The 17,941-nt window shown below is 42.2% G+C and overlaps 1 protein-coding gene across 1 annotated transcript in view; it reads left to right on the plus strand.

Annotated features, from left to right (window-relative positions):
• Positions 1-17,941, plus strand: part of Cdk5rap2 (CDK5 regulatory subunit associated protein 2) — a 149,457-nt gene that overhangs the window by 69,957 nt on the left and 61,559 nt on the right. The window contains 3 exon segments of the mRNA XM_013348234.2: positions 3,901-4,085; positions 11,741-12,173; positions 16,673-16,904. Of these exon segments, the coding sequence (XP_013203688.2) occupies positions 3,901-4,085; positions 11,741-12,173; positions 16,673-16,904 (850 nt within the window).

The following is a 17,941-nucleotide window of genomic DNA, read 5'->3' on the forward strand; positions in this document are numbered from 1 at the left end:
GTGCGCCACCACCGCCCGGCTGTACTTCAGATGTATCAGGCTAGGGTGTTCTGGTCTTGAGAATTTTCTATAAAGTAACATTCTGGATTAGTTTGTTTTGTTTTGAATATCTTCTAAAGAGCAAGATTCTTCCTCTGAGAGGAATATAAGGATTTCAGTTGGACAGGGAGAGTTAAGATTGCAGTTGACTGATGGAAAGAACTCATAAGGTGAAACTCATGGTATGGAACCACAAGTATCACATATACACAATTGCCCAATACTTGACCCTAAACTCAGTGGTTTTCCCACCTCTAGCTAAGTGATGATGCATCAGCAACATGAGATTTGATATGATTTTTGGAATAGGTTTGATTGACACACTGACTGGGCATGGCCACCTTGGTGTATATCTAGTGCCTCTTGGTTAATTCATATGTCTTCCTTTCTTGCTTTAACTTTTTATTGATTCTTTGTGAATTTTATATCATGCGCCTCAGTCCCACTCATCTCCCTGTCCATTCATATCCACTCTCTGCCCTTGCAACCTCCCGCTCCCTCAAAAAAGAACCCAAAATAAAAATGATAAAAAGTTTAAAAAATTAAATTAAAAAAATATTTTACCTAGGAAGCTATGTTATGTCACCCAGTATACCCTTTTGACCAAATAGCTTTACATGCAAGTAAGTGTTCATTGCAATGAGTCATTGGTCTGGTTCGAGGTCTCTAGAGGCTTCTGCTACTCTATCAATACTGGATCCTCACTGGAACTCCTCTCAGATATCCTGCTGTTCCCCTGTGACATGGAGATCTTCCAGCTTTGGTTCTGCAGGACCAGCCCTTGTATATGCTCCTGCAGTTCTTAGATGGAGTAGAATTTGGGCCTGGATCTGGCACTGGGTGGTAGCTGAGTTGGCCAGCCCGCCTGCCCTCCTGTGCTAGTGCCAACAGGGCCAGCTCTCCTTCTTTGCCCAGGTAAGGTGTTGGACCAGCTCCCCTGGCTGTGATAGCTGGCAAGGGGCAGGACCAGCTCTACCACATTCATACTATTGAGACCAGCTCTCCCTCACCCACACCGCAAGGGCCAATTCTCCATCACTACCCTGATGACGGGCAGGGCCCTAGTGCCAGTGCAGGCGATGGGCAAGGTAAGCTCTCCCATACTACCCAGGCAGGGGGTGAGCCAACTCTCCTATCAACTTCAGGCAGCGAGGGGTGGGGCCATCTCTCCCATGCCTAAGCCACCATACTATCTGCAAGGGAATTCATGTCTTATGACCAAAACCTTGGTTGGAGTTGGGCTATTGCTCTCCTGGGAACTGTACCACCCATTCTGGGGAACACAGAATGCAGAAACATTGGGACTTCATAGCTTTTAAGGAATTTCAGATTCATTCAGTCTTTTTTAAGTCCTTCATTTCCAAAAGTATAAAGTTATCAGCAACCTGACACTCTTCTCATTAGAGATGACTTTTTGTCATCAAAATGACAGTCTTACTGGGACTGTCCATGTCACATGTATGACATTCTAACAAGAGGTTTATTCCCCGTGCTAAACAGGAGAAGTGATGAATAATTTGGGTGCACCATGAATTTCATTTACTGCTTTTTTTGCTCTTTGCTATTTTCAATTCCATCAATAGCTATTTTCTAAAATCTTGTTACCTTTCTATAATCTGAAAGTGGATTTAGCAAAGGCAGAATGGCAGTGGCAGAAGAGAGCATGCTCAATTTATAGCTTCACATGAAGAGCATGCAGCACTAGGGAAAGGCCCCCAGTTATTGGGGGGGGTATTCATAGCCAGTAGCTCTGACTTAGTTAATTTTTATCTCATAGCTTTGGCATTTGTATCTTTGTTTGTTTGTGTGTTATTGTTGTTGTTGTTATTGACTGTTTGGCTTTTTTTTTTGAGAAAAGACACCACTGATTTGTTCATACATATTCATGCTGGACACTTTGTTGTTGTTATTGCATGTTTCATACTAACCCATGCTCCATATAGTGTCTGGCTAGCGGAGAGGATGAAGGCACAATCAAAATTGAAGCAGATGATAAGAATCATTTCCAGAGTGACCAGCATTTGGAGCAGAGTAATGAGGTAGAAACAGAGTTTATTCCTTACTCTGTCTCGCCCTGTGTCCAAATCAGTCTGCTATCTGGGAGTATGTGTGGTTCATTTTCTGTTTATTCTGCCTGCATTGTGTGTCTACTTTATGCCAGTGGGCATCAGAGAAACTGGTCTCTCTCTCTCTCTCTCTCTCTCTCTCTCTCTCTCTCTCTCTCTCTCTCTCTCTCTCTCTTTAATCAGAACTTATAAAGTGGGTGATGGAGCCAGTCATGAAACATAGTAGCTATAGAACAATAAGAATTGACTGTTGGACCTGGATAGATGATCTAAGTCACCCTATTTGTTTTATGCATTGGAAATAGGCCTCTGAGAGATGATTTATTGAAGGCACAGATTAGAATGTCAGTGATGGAAGTAGGGTATGAATTCTTGTGTCTGGACTCTTAGAAACTATCAGGTCATCTGACTGAAGTGCAAGTGGACCTGATGAAACTGAGTGACTCTGCAATCTCGTGACCCCTGTAAACCCAACTCAGTATTATTCTGATCATTAACCCAACCCATATAGAATCTTCTAGTCATGCTGCTACTGAACAGTTGGGCTAAACAGTCTACAAGCCTAAAAGAACCTTAAATATTGAGATGTGGTAGGATATAGATGCTGCAGCTTTGATTGAGATGTACTAAGAGATGCTGTAGGTGTGGAACTTTATGTCTCCAAGGTATCCCACATTCACAGAGACATGAGTGGGCAATAACTGACCTGGATAGTTTTGGAGCACAAAGTAATGAAAATGGATGCTTTGGAATCACATGAACCTGGTCTTGAGCCTTTTTTTGCCTAACCTGCCTCTACTTTTTTTACCTAACCTCTAAACTACCCTTGTGTGTAGGGTCTCTCAGATACTAAAACCAAAAGACATGTCATTAAGTACTTAGCAAATAATAATAATTTCTGCTTTTAATTACTATAGTATAATTTTTTTCCTTTTTTGAGATTGCTTATTTGATGGTTTAATAATTAGAATGGTGACAAAAAGAACCTATATATAACAGCTCATATGTGTGAATCTTGTTATCCATTTAAAAAAAATCTTAAATCATTTTTCCAGTGTGGATAGATGGAGCGATGGCTAATGTGTGTATCACTAACAGTAATGAAGTCAACAGAAGTCATTTATAAGCTGGTTGAGGAAATTTACAGCTTTGGATAGGGGAGAGAGGATGCTAATTGTACCATCTTGGGACATACATGCCCAGAACAGCCTTTAACTAGAAGTCTCTGTGGTAGTACTCCTCTGGGAACCCCAATGGCCCAGGAAGGTGAATCTGTAAATAACATCTCCATGGGAATTAAGAACTTTCCACCCTCCTAATGAGATACATCAAATCCCTGTTAATTAGTGTCAGTAGAATAATAATAATAATGTATGTATCTGTAGCATAAGTAATGATGTTATGTGAAACCTTTGATAACTATCCAAAACATGGTTGAAGGCATTCATTTTGCGTCCTTCTTAGGAAGAATTTCCAAGGAGTGGACTGTGGAATGGGAGAACATGCATTAAGGGTGCACCTGTAGTGAGTCAGACACTTACCCTAACTTGGTCATCTCATTTTCATAGCAAGATGTATGGTACCACTTTAGAGTAAGAAAATTGAGGGTAAGGAAAGTGATGTAAGTGCCTGCCTTCCTTAACATGAGTTTGAGTATATGGACTTGCAGGCCTGTATCCTCCCTTTTCTTTCTTGTTCCTGCCTGTGGATCAGTACTCACCTGTAGCCCTTTCTTCTCCCCCCATCCTTCCCATTCTCCATATAACTCTGTTTGACCACACACTTTCATTTGCAGATCATGGAGGACTATGCCAAGAGTGACTGCAAAAATGAATATTTAAGGCATATGGATTCCAATATTTTAGACCATGATGGAGCCAACACACCTGGTATCCCTGGAGACCAGATCCTGGAAGACAAACTCCTGGGCCTGCTTGCCACTTTGTTCCAAAAGAAGGCCACACTGTTGCTGGAAGCCAGGTAGACATGGGCCCAGGTATCTCTATTTTTGAGGAGGAGTACACTTAGGTTGCTAAATGGACTCAGATGGTGGTGGCAGTGTACCTGAGAGCTCCTGAAATGGCTGGGAAGGAATCTAGCCAGTCGTGCAATTAAGTAATTAGGCTGCTTGCTGGTGGCTGTGAAGGGACTTGAGCAGAGCCATACTCAGGCCCATTACAAAGAGATGAGAGAAAGCTTTTCCCCAAAATTATTCCTGTGAGTCCCAGAAAGCTGCCTGACTGTCAAGAGCACCAGGAGTCAGCCCTCCTGGCATCTCCTGGTTTTGGCATCAGCTTAAAAACACCATTGTAGTTGCGACTCCGCTGTTTTATGTTAAGCTTGAACTAAATTCTCTCCTCAGTTTATCTGCTGGGAGTTGTTCCTATTTGAGGAAATACCACAGGTTGTTTTCCTGACACAAAGAAGCATTAGGTATGTTTGTGTTTTGTAAATTAGTCCTTTAAGAGCTATTTCCTCTTTCATATTCCTTCTAGGCCATCCATGGCAGTTGCATGGTTATGAAAGCAGGAAGAGCTGTGCTGTCTTTTTCTCAGTATCTCAGTTTTTCTGATCACTTCTCAGGGTTGCTGGGTGGACTTAGAAAAAATTATCGAGGATAATTGGGTATGATGTTGTATATTTCAATAGAAGCTCTCAGTTCTGATACAGGCAGAAAAAGTTACTACTGCTTTGTCTCTTAGCAAGTGCCAGATACCCTAGTCTTTCTTAGATCATTGCAATACTAAGCCTTGGGAGACCTTTCTCCTGAGACAGAGACTGGAGCATTCTGTGGTTGGCAAGCTTAGTGACACCCAACCTTTTAATCCCTGACACCTAACATTTTCTGAGGATGAGTCTTGGGGGGACATATCCAGTTTATCTTCAAAGGGAATTGGACAAGCATAGTTGGTACTAAAGACTAGAGAGTAGTGTTTAAAGGTACGTTTTATAGTTCAGAGGTCATAGACACGTTGGGGTTCTAGATCGGGATATCAGGGCTACTTCCTCTCCAGTGCTTCCTTTCATCATTTTTCCCTATGATCATTGCAGCAGGCTTCTCCCATTTGGGTGGGCATCACAGTGCTTCTGGCAGTCATTTAAAAATTCAATGTGTTATTCCACCTAACTGTGCATTCATACTAGCTGTGTGTCTGGTTAGCTCACTTCTTAGCTGTGCTGCTTTAGCCTTGCTGTCTATGCATAGGCTGCACTGCCCATCTTTATATGGAGAACAAATCTCCGAGTAGCCTTTGTTTCAGGGCTCTGGCACAGGCTGGTACTTAACACTTAATACGTGTGCTTTTTTCTTCGTCTTCCCTGAAATAAGCCTAGTCCTCTGTTGTGCCCCAGCCTTGGCTAGCTGCTCATAATGTTTCTAGGTTCTGTGTTCCTAACACTTTTTGTGTGTGGCACATCACGGAACTGTTTTGCAGGTTCTCTTATTCGTACTGACTGATGTCCCCATTTCATTCCTCAAACAGATAGATATGATCACCTTTGAGCCACCATTTAAGTGTCAACTGCAAACGCTGTCATGTGGTAGAATAGAAGTATCCCTGCTGCTATCCAAGAAAGCCTTCCCCGTGTGGATTCACGTCTGACCTCCTAATTCCCTGTTTCTTCTGAGTCATTATTTTTCTTTTTGTCTGAGTCATTTTTATAAACATAAGACACACCTGATATTAGATATTTGGAAAGAATGCCCCCTTCCCTTCTGATTTCACATCCATTTCAGCTACTGTCCAATTTCTTTATTCTCATTCAGGCAACATTTCTCAAAAGGCTTGCTGATATTCATAGCTTCCACCCTGTATAATTCTCTGCCCCCATCTTAAGAGACCTCACAGCCTTTGCCTCATTTATTAAGTCAGTAACAGTTTCTAAACTGTGAAATCCATCGGCCAGCTTTTTGGCAGCATCTGGCCCTATTCCCTGCCCTTGCTCTCAGCCTCCTTTGTTAAAGGATAGTGGTACATCTCAGAGCCCTGTTCTTGGCCCCTTTCTTTGTTCCTCCATTCCCTCCTGCTGTTGGAATGGGTTACATGACTTTGATTTCTGTGGGATGATCCTAATAACTCTTTGCTGGACACCTCATCCTGCTTATGGATCAGATATTTCAGTGCTGACCTAAGACCCACATGGTACCACTCTGCTGCTTCTCTAGTCTTTGTCATGTTTATGCCCTGCATTGCCTAATAACTGTAGCCTAAAGTTACAAGTTCCTCAGTCCCTAAAGCCCATAGCAAGTCCTCATGGTCACCCTCAGGTTATAACCCAAATTCAGTTCCTTCTGATCTCCACTCCTACCTTGTCACTGCCAACATCTCTTATTCTGCAATCGTGAAGCCTTATTTACCCTCTTGTTCCCATTTCTACCTCTCTGTAGTTCGTTCTCCATAGAGTAGCCAGGGTCTTTTAAAAAACTTAGGTCAGGTTGCTCCTCTCCTATGGTAACACCTTTCAGCAGATTCCCACTGTCACAGTCAGATCAGCTTCTAGACCCAACCTCTGCCATTTCTCCAGCTTCATTATAGACGCCTTGTGTTTTCTGAGCCTTAGCCACACCAAGCTTGTTTTTTTTTTTGGGGGGGGGGACTTCTGATAGCTAGTGTTCCCTGTGCTGTGATAGACTTACCCAAATGTACAATCAGCAGAGCTTTGGTGAGCAGTCAGCTCTGTGGGGAGGCTCTTCCCAACCATTTGGTTTAAAGAGAATCCCATTTGTATGCTTTCTCTGATTCATTCCTGCCTTCCCTCTCATTCATAATCCTTAGATTATTATGTAAGTACTATGCATTGATTTAGTTCTCAGTGTATGCATAGCTGTGTGTCTGTCACTGCTTTAAAGGCATGCCCATTCCTCTTCAGAAAAATGGAAAGTATCCAGTCACTGAATGAATGGCAGATAGTTGAGCATTTCACAGTGCAGCAAAGATTAAGTTTGGAAAACCAGGAAGAATTAGAGCTCTCTTGGTATCAGAAAGGCCTAGGTTTTAATCTTTGCTCTGCCACTTGGCTAAGACCTTGTTTTCTCTTTGAGCCTGTTTCTTCATCTGGTCTCACAGCCTGTGAGGATGTTGTGTGTTTCAAGGACCTGACACATGGCAAGTGCTTAGTAAATGTCAGTGCCTTCTCTTATACCTTCTGCTTGACACAGATGCTTGGGGGGGGGGAGTGTAGAAGCACCACCCAGGCTTCTGATGAGACCCTTGAACCACACCAGTCTGAAGGTCCTGACGACAGAGACAGCTTAATGATTTTGCTATTCCTATTTCCAGCCAAGCAACACTTGAAATGTTTGATTTAATAGCCACCATTTTAGTATATTGCAGTGGCCTCCTTTGCCGCTGTTTACTACCCATTTGAAAAGTATTTTTCTTAGGTTTTATTGTGTGTTATTTGGTGGTGAGTGATGGTCGTCCTCCTTTGGCTAGCTGACTAGCAATTGTCATTATTACTTAACTATATTAAGAAGGGAATAGAAAGAAAGGAAAATTTAGTCCTGATACTAAGAATATCAGAAATATTTTTAAAGTTGATGTTTATTATAGCTTAAGCTGGTTTTGTAGTATAAATGATTTTACACTAGAAGTAAGTAATGGCAGCTTGCATTTTGCTTTTAATTTTTCAAATTCGAATTGAGTTCACTTCCTTGATCTAGTCCATAGGACTCTGGAAATAAGGTGGGGTTTACTGCTGTCTGAAGTGGGCATGTTGAGAAGATGAGCCTGGGCAGTGCCATTTTCCATGGTGGCTGACATCAGAGGGAGGGTAAGCTAGGTATGGCTACATTACAGGATTTCTTGCAGTAAAGCAATAAAGAATCTGAATGGAAACAGCAGTGGAAGTAACCCAAAGGCTTCTCTGTGACTGCATGAGCTAATGTAGCTAAGAGACCCTTCCAACAGCCAGTCACGGCTCCTAGACCAGCCCTTGCTAGAGCACTTTCTCTCAGTTCTCTAGTTCTGTTTCACCTCTGCCCCATCTTTTTTGTTTTCTTTATTTCATTAGTGATTTAAACTTTATTCTTTTATTTAATTTTATTAATTTTTTATTGAGCTTCACATTTTTCTCTGCTCCCTACCCTTTTTCTCCCCTCTCCTTCAACCCTCTCCAAAGGTCCCCATGCTCCTAATTTACTCAGGAGATCTTGTCTTTTTCTACTTCCCATGTAGATTAGATCCATATATGTCTCTCTTAGGATCTTCATTGTTGTCTAAGTTTTCTGGGATTGTGGTTTGTGGGCTGGTTTTCTTTGCTTTATGTTTAAAAACCACTTATGAGTGAGTACGTGTGATAATTATCTTTCTGATTCAGGGTTACCTCACTCAAAATGATGTTGTCTAGCTCCATCCATTTACCTGCAAAATTCAAGATGTCATTATTTTTTCTGCTGTGTAATACTCCATTGTGTAAATGTACCACATTTTCCTTATCCATTCTTCAGTCGAGGGGCATTTAGGTTGTTTCCAGGTTCTGGCTATGACAAACAATGCTGCCATGAACATAGTTGAGAACATCTTGTGGCACAATTGAGCATCCTTTGGATATATATCCAAAAGTGGTATTACTGGGTATTGAGGAAGATTGTTTCCTGATTTTCTGAGAAATCTCCACACTGACATCCAAAGGGGCTGTACCAGTTTGCATTCCCACCAGCAGTGCAGAAGTGTTCCCTTTTCCCCACAACTTCTCCAGCATAAGTTGTCATCAGTGTTTTTGATCTTGGCCATTCTTACAGGTGTAAGATGAAATCTCAGAGTTGTTTTGATTTGCATTTCTCTGATAACTAAGGATGTTGAGCATTTCCTTAAGTGTCTTTCAGCCTTAAACTTTATTCTTTGGAGTTGGGAGCTGGCTCAGAAGTTGAACGCTTGCTGCACTCACAGAAAACCCAAGTTTGGTTTCCAGCACCCGTAGGACAGTTCAGAACTGTCTGTAACTACGGTTCCAGAGGATCTGACACTCTCTTCTGGTCTCTGCAGGGACTGCATGCATACACTTGCTGTACATATATAAAATAAAAACAAATAGACAGAAAAATAAAATAAATACATCTTAAACTTTTTTTCTGAACTTCTCTAGATTGTTTTCTGTTCCTTTGCATATGAATTTTCTGATTTCTTAGGTTGTCATATTTTGGTGTATTCATGTGCATATGGGTGTGGTGTGTAGTACATGTATGATTGCTTGTATTCATGTGCACATGGGTGTGGTGTGTAGTACATGTATGTGTGCTTGTAAGCACACATGTGGAGCACAGAGTAAGATGCCAAGTGTTTTCCTCCGTTTCTGTCTGCCTTATTGCTCTGAGGCAAAGAACTCTTACTGAAGCGGAAGCTCATCTTTTCAGTTGTGACTGGCAGTGAGCTCTGGACATATGCCTGTCTCTGTTCTCCAGTGCTTGAATTACAGGCATGCCTGGATTTTTACATGGGTTCAAAGAACAAGTTTTCTTACTTACTAAGCCATTTTGCCTGTTTGATTGTTGTCATTTTAAAGAGAGGATTTTACATGTAAGTTTTGTTTATGCCTATTAAGCACCCACACTCTTAGTCTTCTAGGGTGAGATACTGAAATTGAGGCCTTTAACATCTGTCAGATTTCACTTCTGCCCTGAGGGTGATGTTGTGTTTCTGTTGTTACCCTCCCCAACCATCCTAGTTCCAGGCTGGGTTTTCTCCCTGGGGTCTTTAGTTTTGAGCCCTGTTGTGCACCTCTTTTTGTTGTGTATACCTGCTGCCTTTTTGTGAGTGGACGAGGAAGGAACACATATGTGTTTGTGCCACCATCTTGACAGGAAGTCCGTCCTTTGCACAGGAGCTCTTCACCTTTCTGAAGCCCATGTGTGAAGAGACATGTCTTTCCTCAGCACGGTGTGGCATGGAGATTCTTCTTGTGTCCCCTGCCTACTTCCTAGCCTTCCTTTGCCCTTCACCGCATAGTGACATGACTGTTCATCTCAGTGTCATGCTTACACCACCACTCGGCTCCCCTGTGTTTCCCCCTTGGCCTTGTGGATTAGTCACTTACATACATACTCTTTCCTAGCATCAGTTTGCATCTTTGCTGTAGCCCTTGTGCCAATACAGTGTCCGGCACACAGAGGAGGCTTCCAGCCATATATGCCATACCAGAACCATCCTGGGTGCTTCTCATGCTGGCTTTACTCCAAGTTCCCGAAAAGCAGAGCCAGAGACTCAGCCTTGTGTATATGGGAACAGGAAGCCAGTGAAGATGGTGTGGTTGGTCTGGGCAGCCGGGCACTCTGGTGGGCAGTGCAGCCTGGGGCTTATGTCCTCAGGATGGAAGCTAGGACATTGATGCCATGGCTCTCAGCCCAGACAGCTCAGCTCTCTCACCACTCCACCCTGTCTTGCGGGCTGACTCAGTTTTGAAGGGCAACAGAGAAGCACAAGGTGCTTGGAGTGGGACCTGCTGTGTCTACAGGAACTGTCCACACAGCTCCAGCTACTAGCAGAAGTGGGGCAAGGCACATGACAAAGAACATCTGCTATCAGGATGCTACCTCTTTTAATCCTCATTGTTCCTTTAATCTTCCTATTCTCTGGAAGGAGATTTACCATCCTGTCAAAGAATCACATAGAGTTTGGGGCCATTCCATTTGTAACTTATTTGAATTTATTTTACTTTCTGTGCTGGGGTCAAACAGAGGCATGGACATGCTAAGCAAATGCTGTGTCTCTGAGCAACATGCTTAGCCCCCTGAAGCCATTTATCTGTCTTTGCCCCAGTTTGCTCTCTATGGCTGTGAAAAAGACCATGTCCAAAAGCAGCTTGGGGAGGATGGTGTTTATTTGGCTTACCAGGTTATAGTCCATCATCAGAGAAATCAAAGCAGGAACTGAAGCAAAGACCAAGGAGTAAAGCTGCTTGCTGGCTTACTCAGGCTGCTTTCTTATACACTCCAGGATCACTGCTCAGGGATAGCACTTCTCAAGGTGGGCTGGGTTCCTCTGTATCAGTCAGTCAAGAAGATGCCCCACAGGCTTGACTACAAGCTAGTCTGAAAGGGCATGTTTTCATTTGAGATTCCTGCTTTTCAGATTACTCTAGAATGTGCCAATTTGACAAACCAGCTTGCAACAGCCTTCAAAGCAATGCACTTTGTGCTCTATCTGCATGCTTGTTAATGAAGCATCCTTCATTAATATCTGTTTCTTGAGCACCTATTATAGACCAAGATCAATCAGGTCACTCATGGACTGTCCAGGTTGGCATAGTTAGTCCAAAGCCCTATATGTATACTGAACATAGGAATGGGGCCAGTATCATGGAATTGGGTCCCTTATAATTTTCATGGACACCCTGTGATCCCAATTATTCCTCCTTAGGCAAGCCCCCTTTCATATATCCATGTGGTCCACTTAGCTGGCTTTGTACTTATGTGACATTATCCACTAGCTAAGCAGGGTAATACCTGTCTTGTTTGGGTATTGTGAGGTTGTATGAGACCAAATGCTTGTCATGGTTTCTGGCATATTTAGGAACTCACTATGTTTAATGCAAGTGAAATCTGGACTGGATCGGTGGGGGAGAACTTGGGAGGCTAGGTTGTCGCTGAATCTGAAATAGGAGGCTGATTCTTCCACTGTCTTTTTTTGGAAAAGCAGACCAGATCTTCTGAAAGCTCTGGGTGCCTTGGTTTTGGAACGAATATACTCGGGAGAGCAGGAACTTCCTGGAGATCACCTTGATAGTAAAGCTAAGAAGGCACTTCAGCAAGTAGCTGTTCGGCTGAGAGATGAACTTGACCTTTCCTTCCTAGACGACTCATTCTCCAAGTCACACAATGAACTCAAGTCAACATGGGGGACCTGGCTAGTAAAGACAGGTGACAGAGCCAAGGTGGAGCTGAAGAATGCCTCAGTGCAAACTACTACCATAGAGGACGCCCCCCATGAATTCAAATCTAAGGGCAAGAGAGAAGCTTGGCAAGAGAAACCAGAAGAGGCCATTTTCTGCACTGACCCTGAGTCAGAGGCCTTGTATGAGATGCCAGGGCTACAGGCCACTCCCCTCTCATTCCCTAGTACAATCAACAAGGTAAGGTTTTCTGTATATTAATTATGTATTTACCTTAAACAATAATAACAGCAAAGTTCTAAAAAATCACCCTCAGTGCCACCATATTTTCTGTTTCTGTGAATGCCAAATCTGGCAGTTCCCTTGTGCTTTGTTGCCCCAACTGCCTTCCCCTGGCCTCTCCTGCACTCTGCCCTCCTTTTACACTCCTCCCACTTTTTACTCTGACCCCGGCCATATCTTATTTACCAGGACACTCTGGTGTTTTCACTAGGAAAATCACACCTGGAATTCTGTCTATCCATCTACCTGTAGCTTTCTCTTGGTTTTATGGACTAGGATGTTTCCCCATGATGGCCGCTTAAGATTCTACTGGGCCAGAGTTTATATGGTTTTTTTCTGCTGAAGGGTATTTCCCTATGCATGTTGTAAATTTGTAAAAACTCAGCTTTATATATGAGAGCCTGGCTTCTGTTTAAGGAGGAATTTGTGTGGGAGACATCATTCTGAGGGCTTTATTTCTCTTGGATGCCAGATTCTGAGCACTCAGGGTTAGCCAGCCTAAAGTAAAGGGCCTAGGCGGGGGCACCCACTATATCTGCCTGCAAGAACATCCCTGTTTCCTGCCAAGCTGCCCTCCAGCCACAGTAGTCAAAATGGAGACGTCTGGTTTTGCTGAGTCAATGTGTGTCTGTGTGCTGGTTTTTTCCCTGAGCTGCTCTGTAAACTGTAAGCACAGCCACACAGACCAGGTGATTAAGACTCAGACTTTCTTGACAGTGCATGATTGGACCTACCTTCCAGTCCTTTGGGAGTAAGGGTTGGCGTTGAGAATCTCTGTAACAGTGATGTGTTCTGGTAAAGAAGGAAAGAGGTTATGATTCTGATACCTTTAGAGAAGGCTATAGTATGCTTGCTTCTGATGGCTGCTTTGTAGCATAGAAATCAACTGTACACACTGCTTCATAGCCTCAGAATGGAGAATTAAGTTTCTTTTCTGACCACTAAATTACTGCTTTTGTGCCTACCAAACAGAGTTAGATATATCATTAACAAAATTGCTTTTGATTGTTTTAAATTATGCACCAAAACTGTAATTTCTAGTAGAGGATTTTCTAAAGATATCAGTAGAGACTAAAACAAACAAATATATATATATATATATATATATATATATATATATATATATAAAATATGCACTGCCATTATATTAATGGTACTCAAAATGCAAATTTATTCAATTTGGCTAGAGTAGAATTGCTTTTGTTTGCCCCAGCTCCTTCAGTTTGTAAGTATGTATTAGGAAAACTGGGTAGATTTATTATTTTTTTTTCTTTTTTGTTTGTTTGCTTTTTTCTGTTGTATGGTATGCCATCCTGTGCTCAGGAAATTGGATAATTGAATGGACTTAATTTTTTCAAATATATTTTATTTTTAAATAAAATTATCTTTACTATGTTTTCAAAAGAGGAAAATTTTATTCATTCATTCCCTTACGTTTATCATCTGCTGTATGTACCGAGGACTGTGCCGAGTTCCCTTTATTATCTTATTTAATTTTTTCAACAAATGTAATCATTGTACATTGAAAGAAACACAGTGTCACAAAACTTAGAGACCTATCCAAAATTCCTTAGCTGGCAAGTGGAGAGGAGATAGTTACTTGCTTAGCTTCAGAGAAAGACATTGGCCTTCTTTGTGGTTTTGATAGTGACAGAATTGGTAATCCAGTGACTTAAGCCAGAACTCTGTATCTAGTTAAAAAGGATATCAGTGCAGCCTAAAGGTGAGGCAGAGACCAGAATGGCCAGAAACGTGGTTATACAGGACTTTATAGACATACTTGTACTTGTATCAGGCCTGGCTGCCCACATGACCTCTCAGTACTTGGAATGGGATCAGTGTAACCCAGATTCCCAGGCTATATGAAGGCACAGTGAGGTAAGAGTGCAAGTGCCCAGGGCAGGTGACTGTGTGGCAGGAGCTCAGAATATGTGAATTCTATTCCTAAGTAATACCATACAGTCTTCCATCTTTAATAATGATGGTAGGTGAGACTGCTCCAGTCCATATGGCAGCGTTTTATGTGGTGTTAGAACTCATGTTAGGCTGAATGATGGCAATCTTCCAACCTCAGATAGGCCTTGGCATTTTTGCACTTCAGATATCTTCTTTGCTGACATATGACACACAGATTTGGGCCCAAGAATAAAGACTGGTGGAGACCCAGGACCAAAATTTGACTGTTATTTCCCAGTTGTCTACTGAGGCATTTACCTCCCCCAAAGTGGTTCCTCTCACCTCCTCAGACTACCCTTTTCCTTGAACATTTTTTCTTCACCTCCTTGGAATTCCAGGACGGAGAGATCTCACTTGTCCTAACAGCCTTGGAGTTTGAAAAGCTGGTTTGATTCCCCAAGCCTTATACTGTTTGATACTGGAGTAGCTGCGTGACATCTTGGCTCTTTGAAAACAAATATGATAGAACATTTCCATGATTCCCTAAGCAAGCTCTGTACTCTTTAGTAATCAAACCAGTTTCCCACCTGCCCATCCCAAGTTCTAAGCAGCCACTAATCTACCTCCTGGTTACCTGACATTTTCTATAGAGAATCTTATAACATGTGACTAACTTTTCCATTTAATACTTTCAGAGTTCATTCATAGTGGAGCATGAAATAGCTCTTCCTTTGTTTTTATCACCACATAGTATTCTAGGGTGTGGTTATTGCACATCTTATTTTGAATATTATATATTTTGTTGCTATTCATACAGATGTTTGTGCGGCAGGTGTTTTTATTTCTCTTGAGAAGATACACAGGAATAAACATGATGGCCCACATGGTTACTCAATGTTTAACCATTTTGAGGAACTTCCAGCTTACTGACTGTGCCATTCTATCTTTCTCCCAACAATGCATGAAGCTTCCAGTTCCATCACTTCCTTACCCACATTTGGTACCATCTCTTCCCTAGTGGAAATGGGTATATACTGTTGAGATTTCAGTAGCATTTCTCTGATGATCAGTGATGCTGAACATCCTCCCATGTGCTTTTTAGCTCTGTGTTGTCTCCTCCAGAGACATGCCTGCCTGGTCTCTTTCCTATTTTTTAATTGGACCATTGTATTTCATTATTATTGAGTTGTAATACTTTACATATTCTAGGTTTGATTCCCTCTTCTCATGTTTTGAGTATGTTTGAAATTTGCCACTTCATCTGGCCTCTAGATTGTCTACTATATACTAAATTGGAACCTATGATTGGTGTGTTAAAGATATGCAGAGGCTGAAACTCTAGACCTTACATTCATGTTTGGAAGACAGGCGATAACTATGGATTTTCTCAGGCATTACAGTGATGCTAATGTCCTCTGGAAAAAATGACAGGGACTCTGAGTGTGTAACAGGAAGCTTTGGCTTAGACTTGGAAGTCAAGGGCTTGTTCTTTTGAGGGTGGCACATCTGAACTGTCCTGATGAATGGCTTAGTAGGGAAGCAGAGGTGAGCAAGAATGAGTGTTTAGACAAAGCATATGCTAAAGCTCTGAAGTGCAAGAAGCATGGTATTGTGAGGAGCCTATAGAAGGTTTGTGTGACCAGAGAGTAGGCTAAAGTGGGGATGAGCATTGACTTAGACTGTGGGTCATGCTGTACTATGGTGTGGACATTGATCTTTGACTTAAAATAACCAGGAAAATAGTTTTAAGCACTAAGGAATAGTCAGTTTGCCTCTTTTCCACAGCATGGAGTGGATTAGAGAAACTCAAAATGAATGCTATACTCCCCAGGAGGTTGCTTGGGTGAGAGCTAGGAGCCTGTACTGGGGTGCCAGAGGAAGGTGAGGAGAGTTAGAAGAACTGAGAAGCACCTTAGAAATTGTACATACGGAAGTCTGCTGAGCACCAAAAGGAGTGATGAGAAGAAAGGGAGGTTCATAAAGTCTCAGCTTCCTGGCTGGTGTAGTGAGTGGATGAGTGCAATAGCTATGGCAATAGCCTGCTGCTGGGGATGCGGCATAATGAAATCAAGGTGTTAATGACCTCTAAAGCTTTTATAGGTTAGACTGGTGGGAAGCTCTGGGTTTGAGAAATACACTAGGTAGCAACCCAGTCAGTAGCCACTTAAGTAGGGGACTTGCAAAAGCCTAAGACAGATGGGCTCACACTAGGAATGGTGGAAAAACAGATAAAAACAAAAACAAAAATAAAAAACATTTCTGAGAAGACTGTTATATATGAAATAACCAATTTTAGAATGTTTGAATTATCCAAAGAGAATATGAACCAGAACCCACAGGGTGTTAGGAAGGACCCTTAACAGTGTAGGTATATGTCAGGGAGGGGGTAGGAATCTGCCACTATTTGTGCTCTTTCTTAGGGATGGACAGGACAGAGATGCTGTTGTATGGGGCTAGATGTGTGGGTGACCACCTCTATTTTAACCTATTTTAAAAACACAAAAATGTTGCTCATAAAACATGTTTTAAGCATACTCAGTACTGTACCTGTGTGTTTCCAGGATGCTGAGAAGACAGAATTGGTGATCAAGTTAAAAGCATCTGAGTTATTGGAAAATGTGTATGATCTTCCAGCCTCCCAAGAGGTGGTAGCTCAGCTCCAGGTTCAGGTTCTAGAGCTTCAGGGGGAGCTGAAAGAGTGTAAAACACGCAATAAGAAACTCCATGACAAGCTAATTCTGGCAGAGGCAATGATGGAGGCTATGACCATACCCAACCCTGTGTTGCTGAATGGTAAGCATCAAGAAAATGTATTCTCCATAAGCTGGGTGAGTGGCCCACAGAACTGCCTAAAATGCTCTTCCTATTGTTCAGAATTGCAGTGATTTGTATATAAGTTCCATGAACTGCAGTGATTAAGAAAAATGCACAGTGAAAAATATGAGAAGGGAAACAAATCAGTTGGCTTCTTTTTTATTCTGGAGTAGTAGGATTTGTAATGATCTCAGGTCATGGAGGCAGGGTCTCTCCTGCTTTCCCTTAGAATTGTATATGGTTGCCTTGGTTTGAATCTGGATTTTTTTTTTAAACTATTTCCCAGGCCTGTGAGAGACTTAGCAGGTAGCAGTACAATTTGTAAATGATGGTCTTCTTTGCAGAGTTATCAGGCTAACTTGAGGCTCACCTCAAATGCTACTGACTTTTTGTCTCTGTACATATAATCCACTTCCCTAGTCATGATTCTTCAGGGACATAAGGGTTAAAATATGCCTAAGGAAGCAGAATCCAAAGACTTGGACAAAACCTTTCAGACTCCTGAACTAGTGTCTCCTACTTCAAGACAATAGTACTTCAAGATTGTGGATCACCATTACAGTGGGTGGTTTGAAAGAAAATGACCCCTACAAGGAGTTGCATTATTAGGAGGTTTGACTTTGTTGGAGGAAGTGTGTCATATCACTGTGGGAGGCAGGCTTTGAGATCTCATATATGCTCAAGCCATGTCCAGTGATACAGACCACTTTCTGTTGCCTATGTATCAAGATGTAGGACTCTCAACTCCAGCCAGCACTACCGGTCACAACATACTGATAATGGACTAAACCTCTGAAACTGTAAGTGAGCCACACCACAAATGTTTTTCTTTATAAGAGTTGCTGTTGTCATGGTTTTTATGATTTTTGTTGTCGGTGGGTCCTGAGCAGCTTGCTTGCGGCGGGGCAGGCTGGTTCTGGTGACAGTGAGGTTCCTTGACCAGAAGAGCTGCGCAGATCCAGCCATGCAGTGAGTGGCTGGGCAGGTGACAGTGAGTCCCCAGAAGGCACAGGTTC

Source organism: Microtus ochrogaster, chromosome 10, assembly GCF_000317375.1.
Source record: "Microtus ochrogaster isolate Prairie Vole_2 chromosome 10, MicOch1.0, whole genome shotgun sequence".
Classification (NCBI taxonomy): Eukaryota; Metazoa; Chordata; class Mammalia; order Rodentia; family Cricetidae; genus Microtus; species Microtus ochrogaster.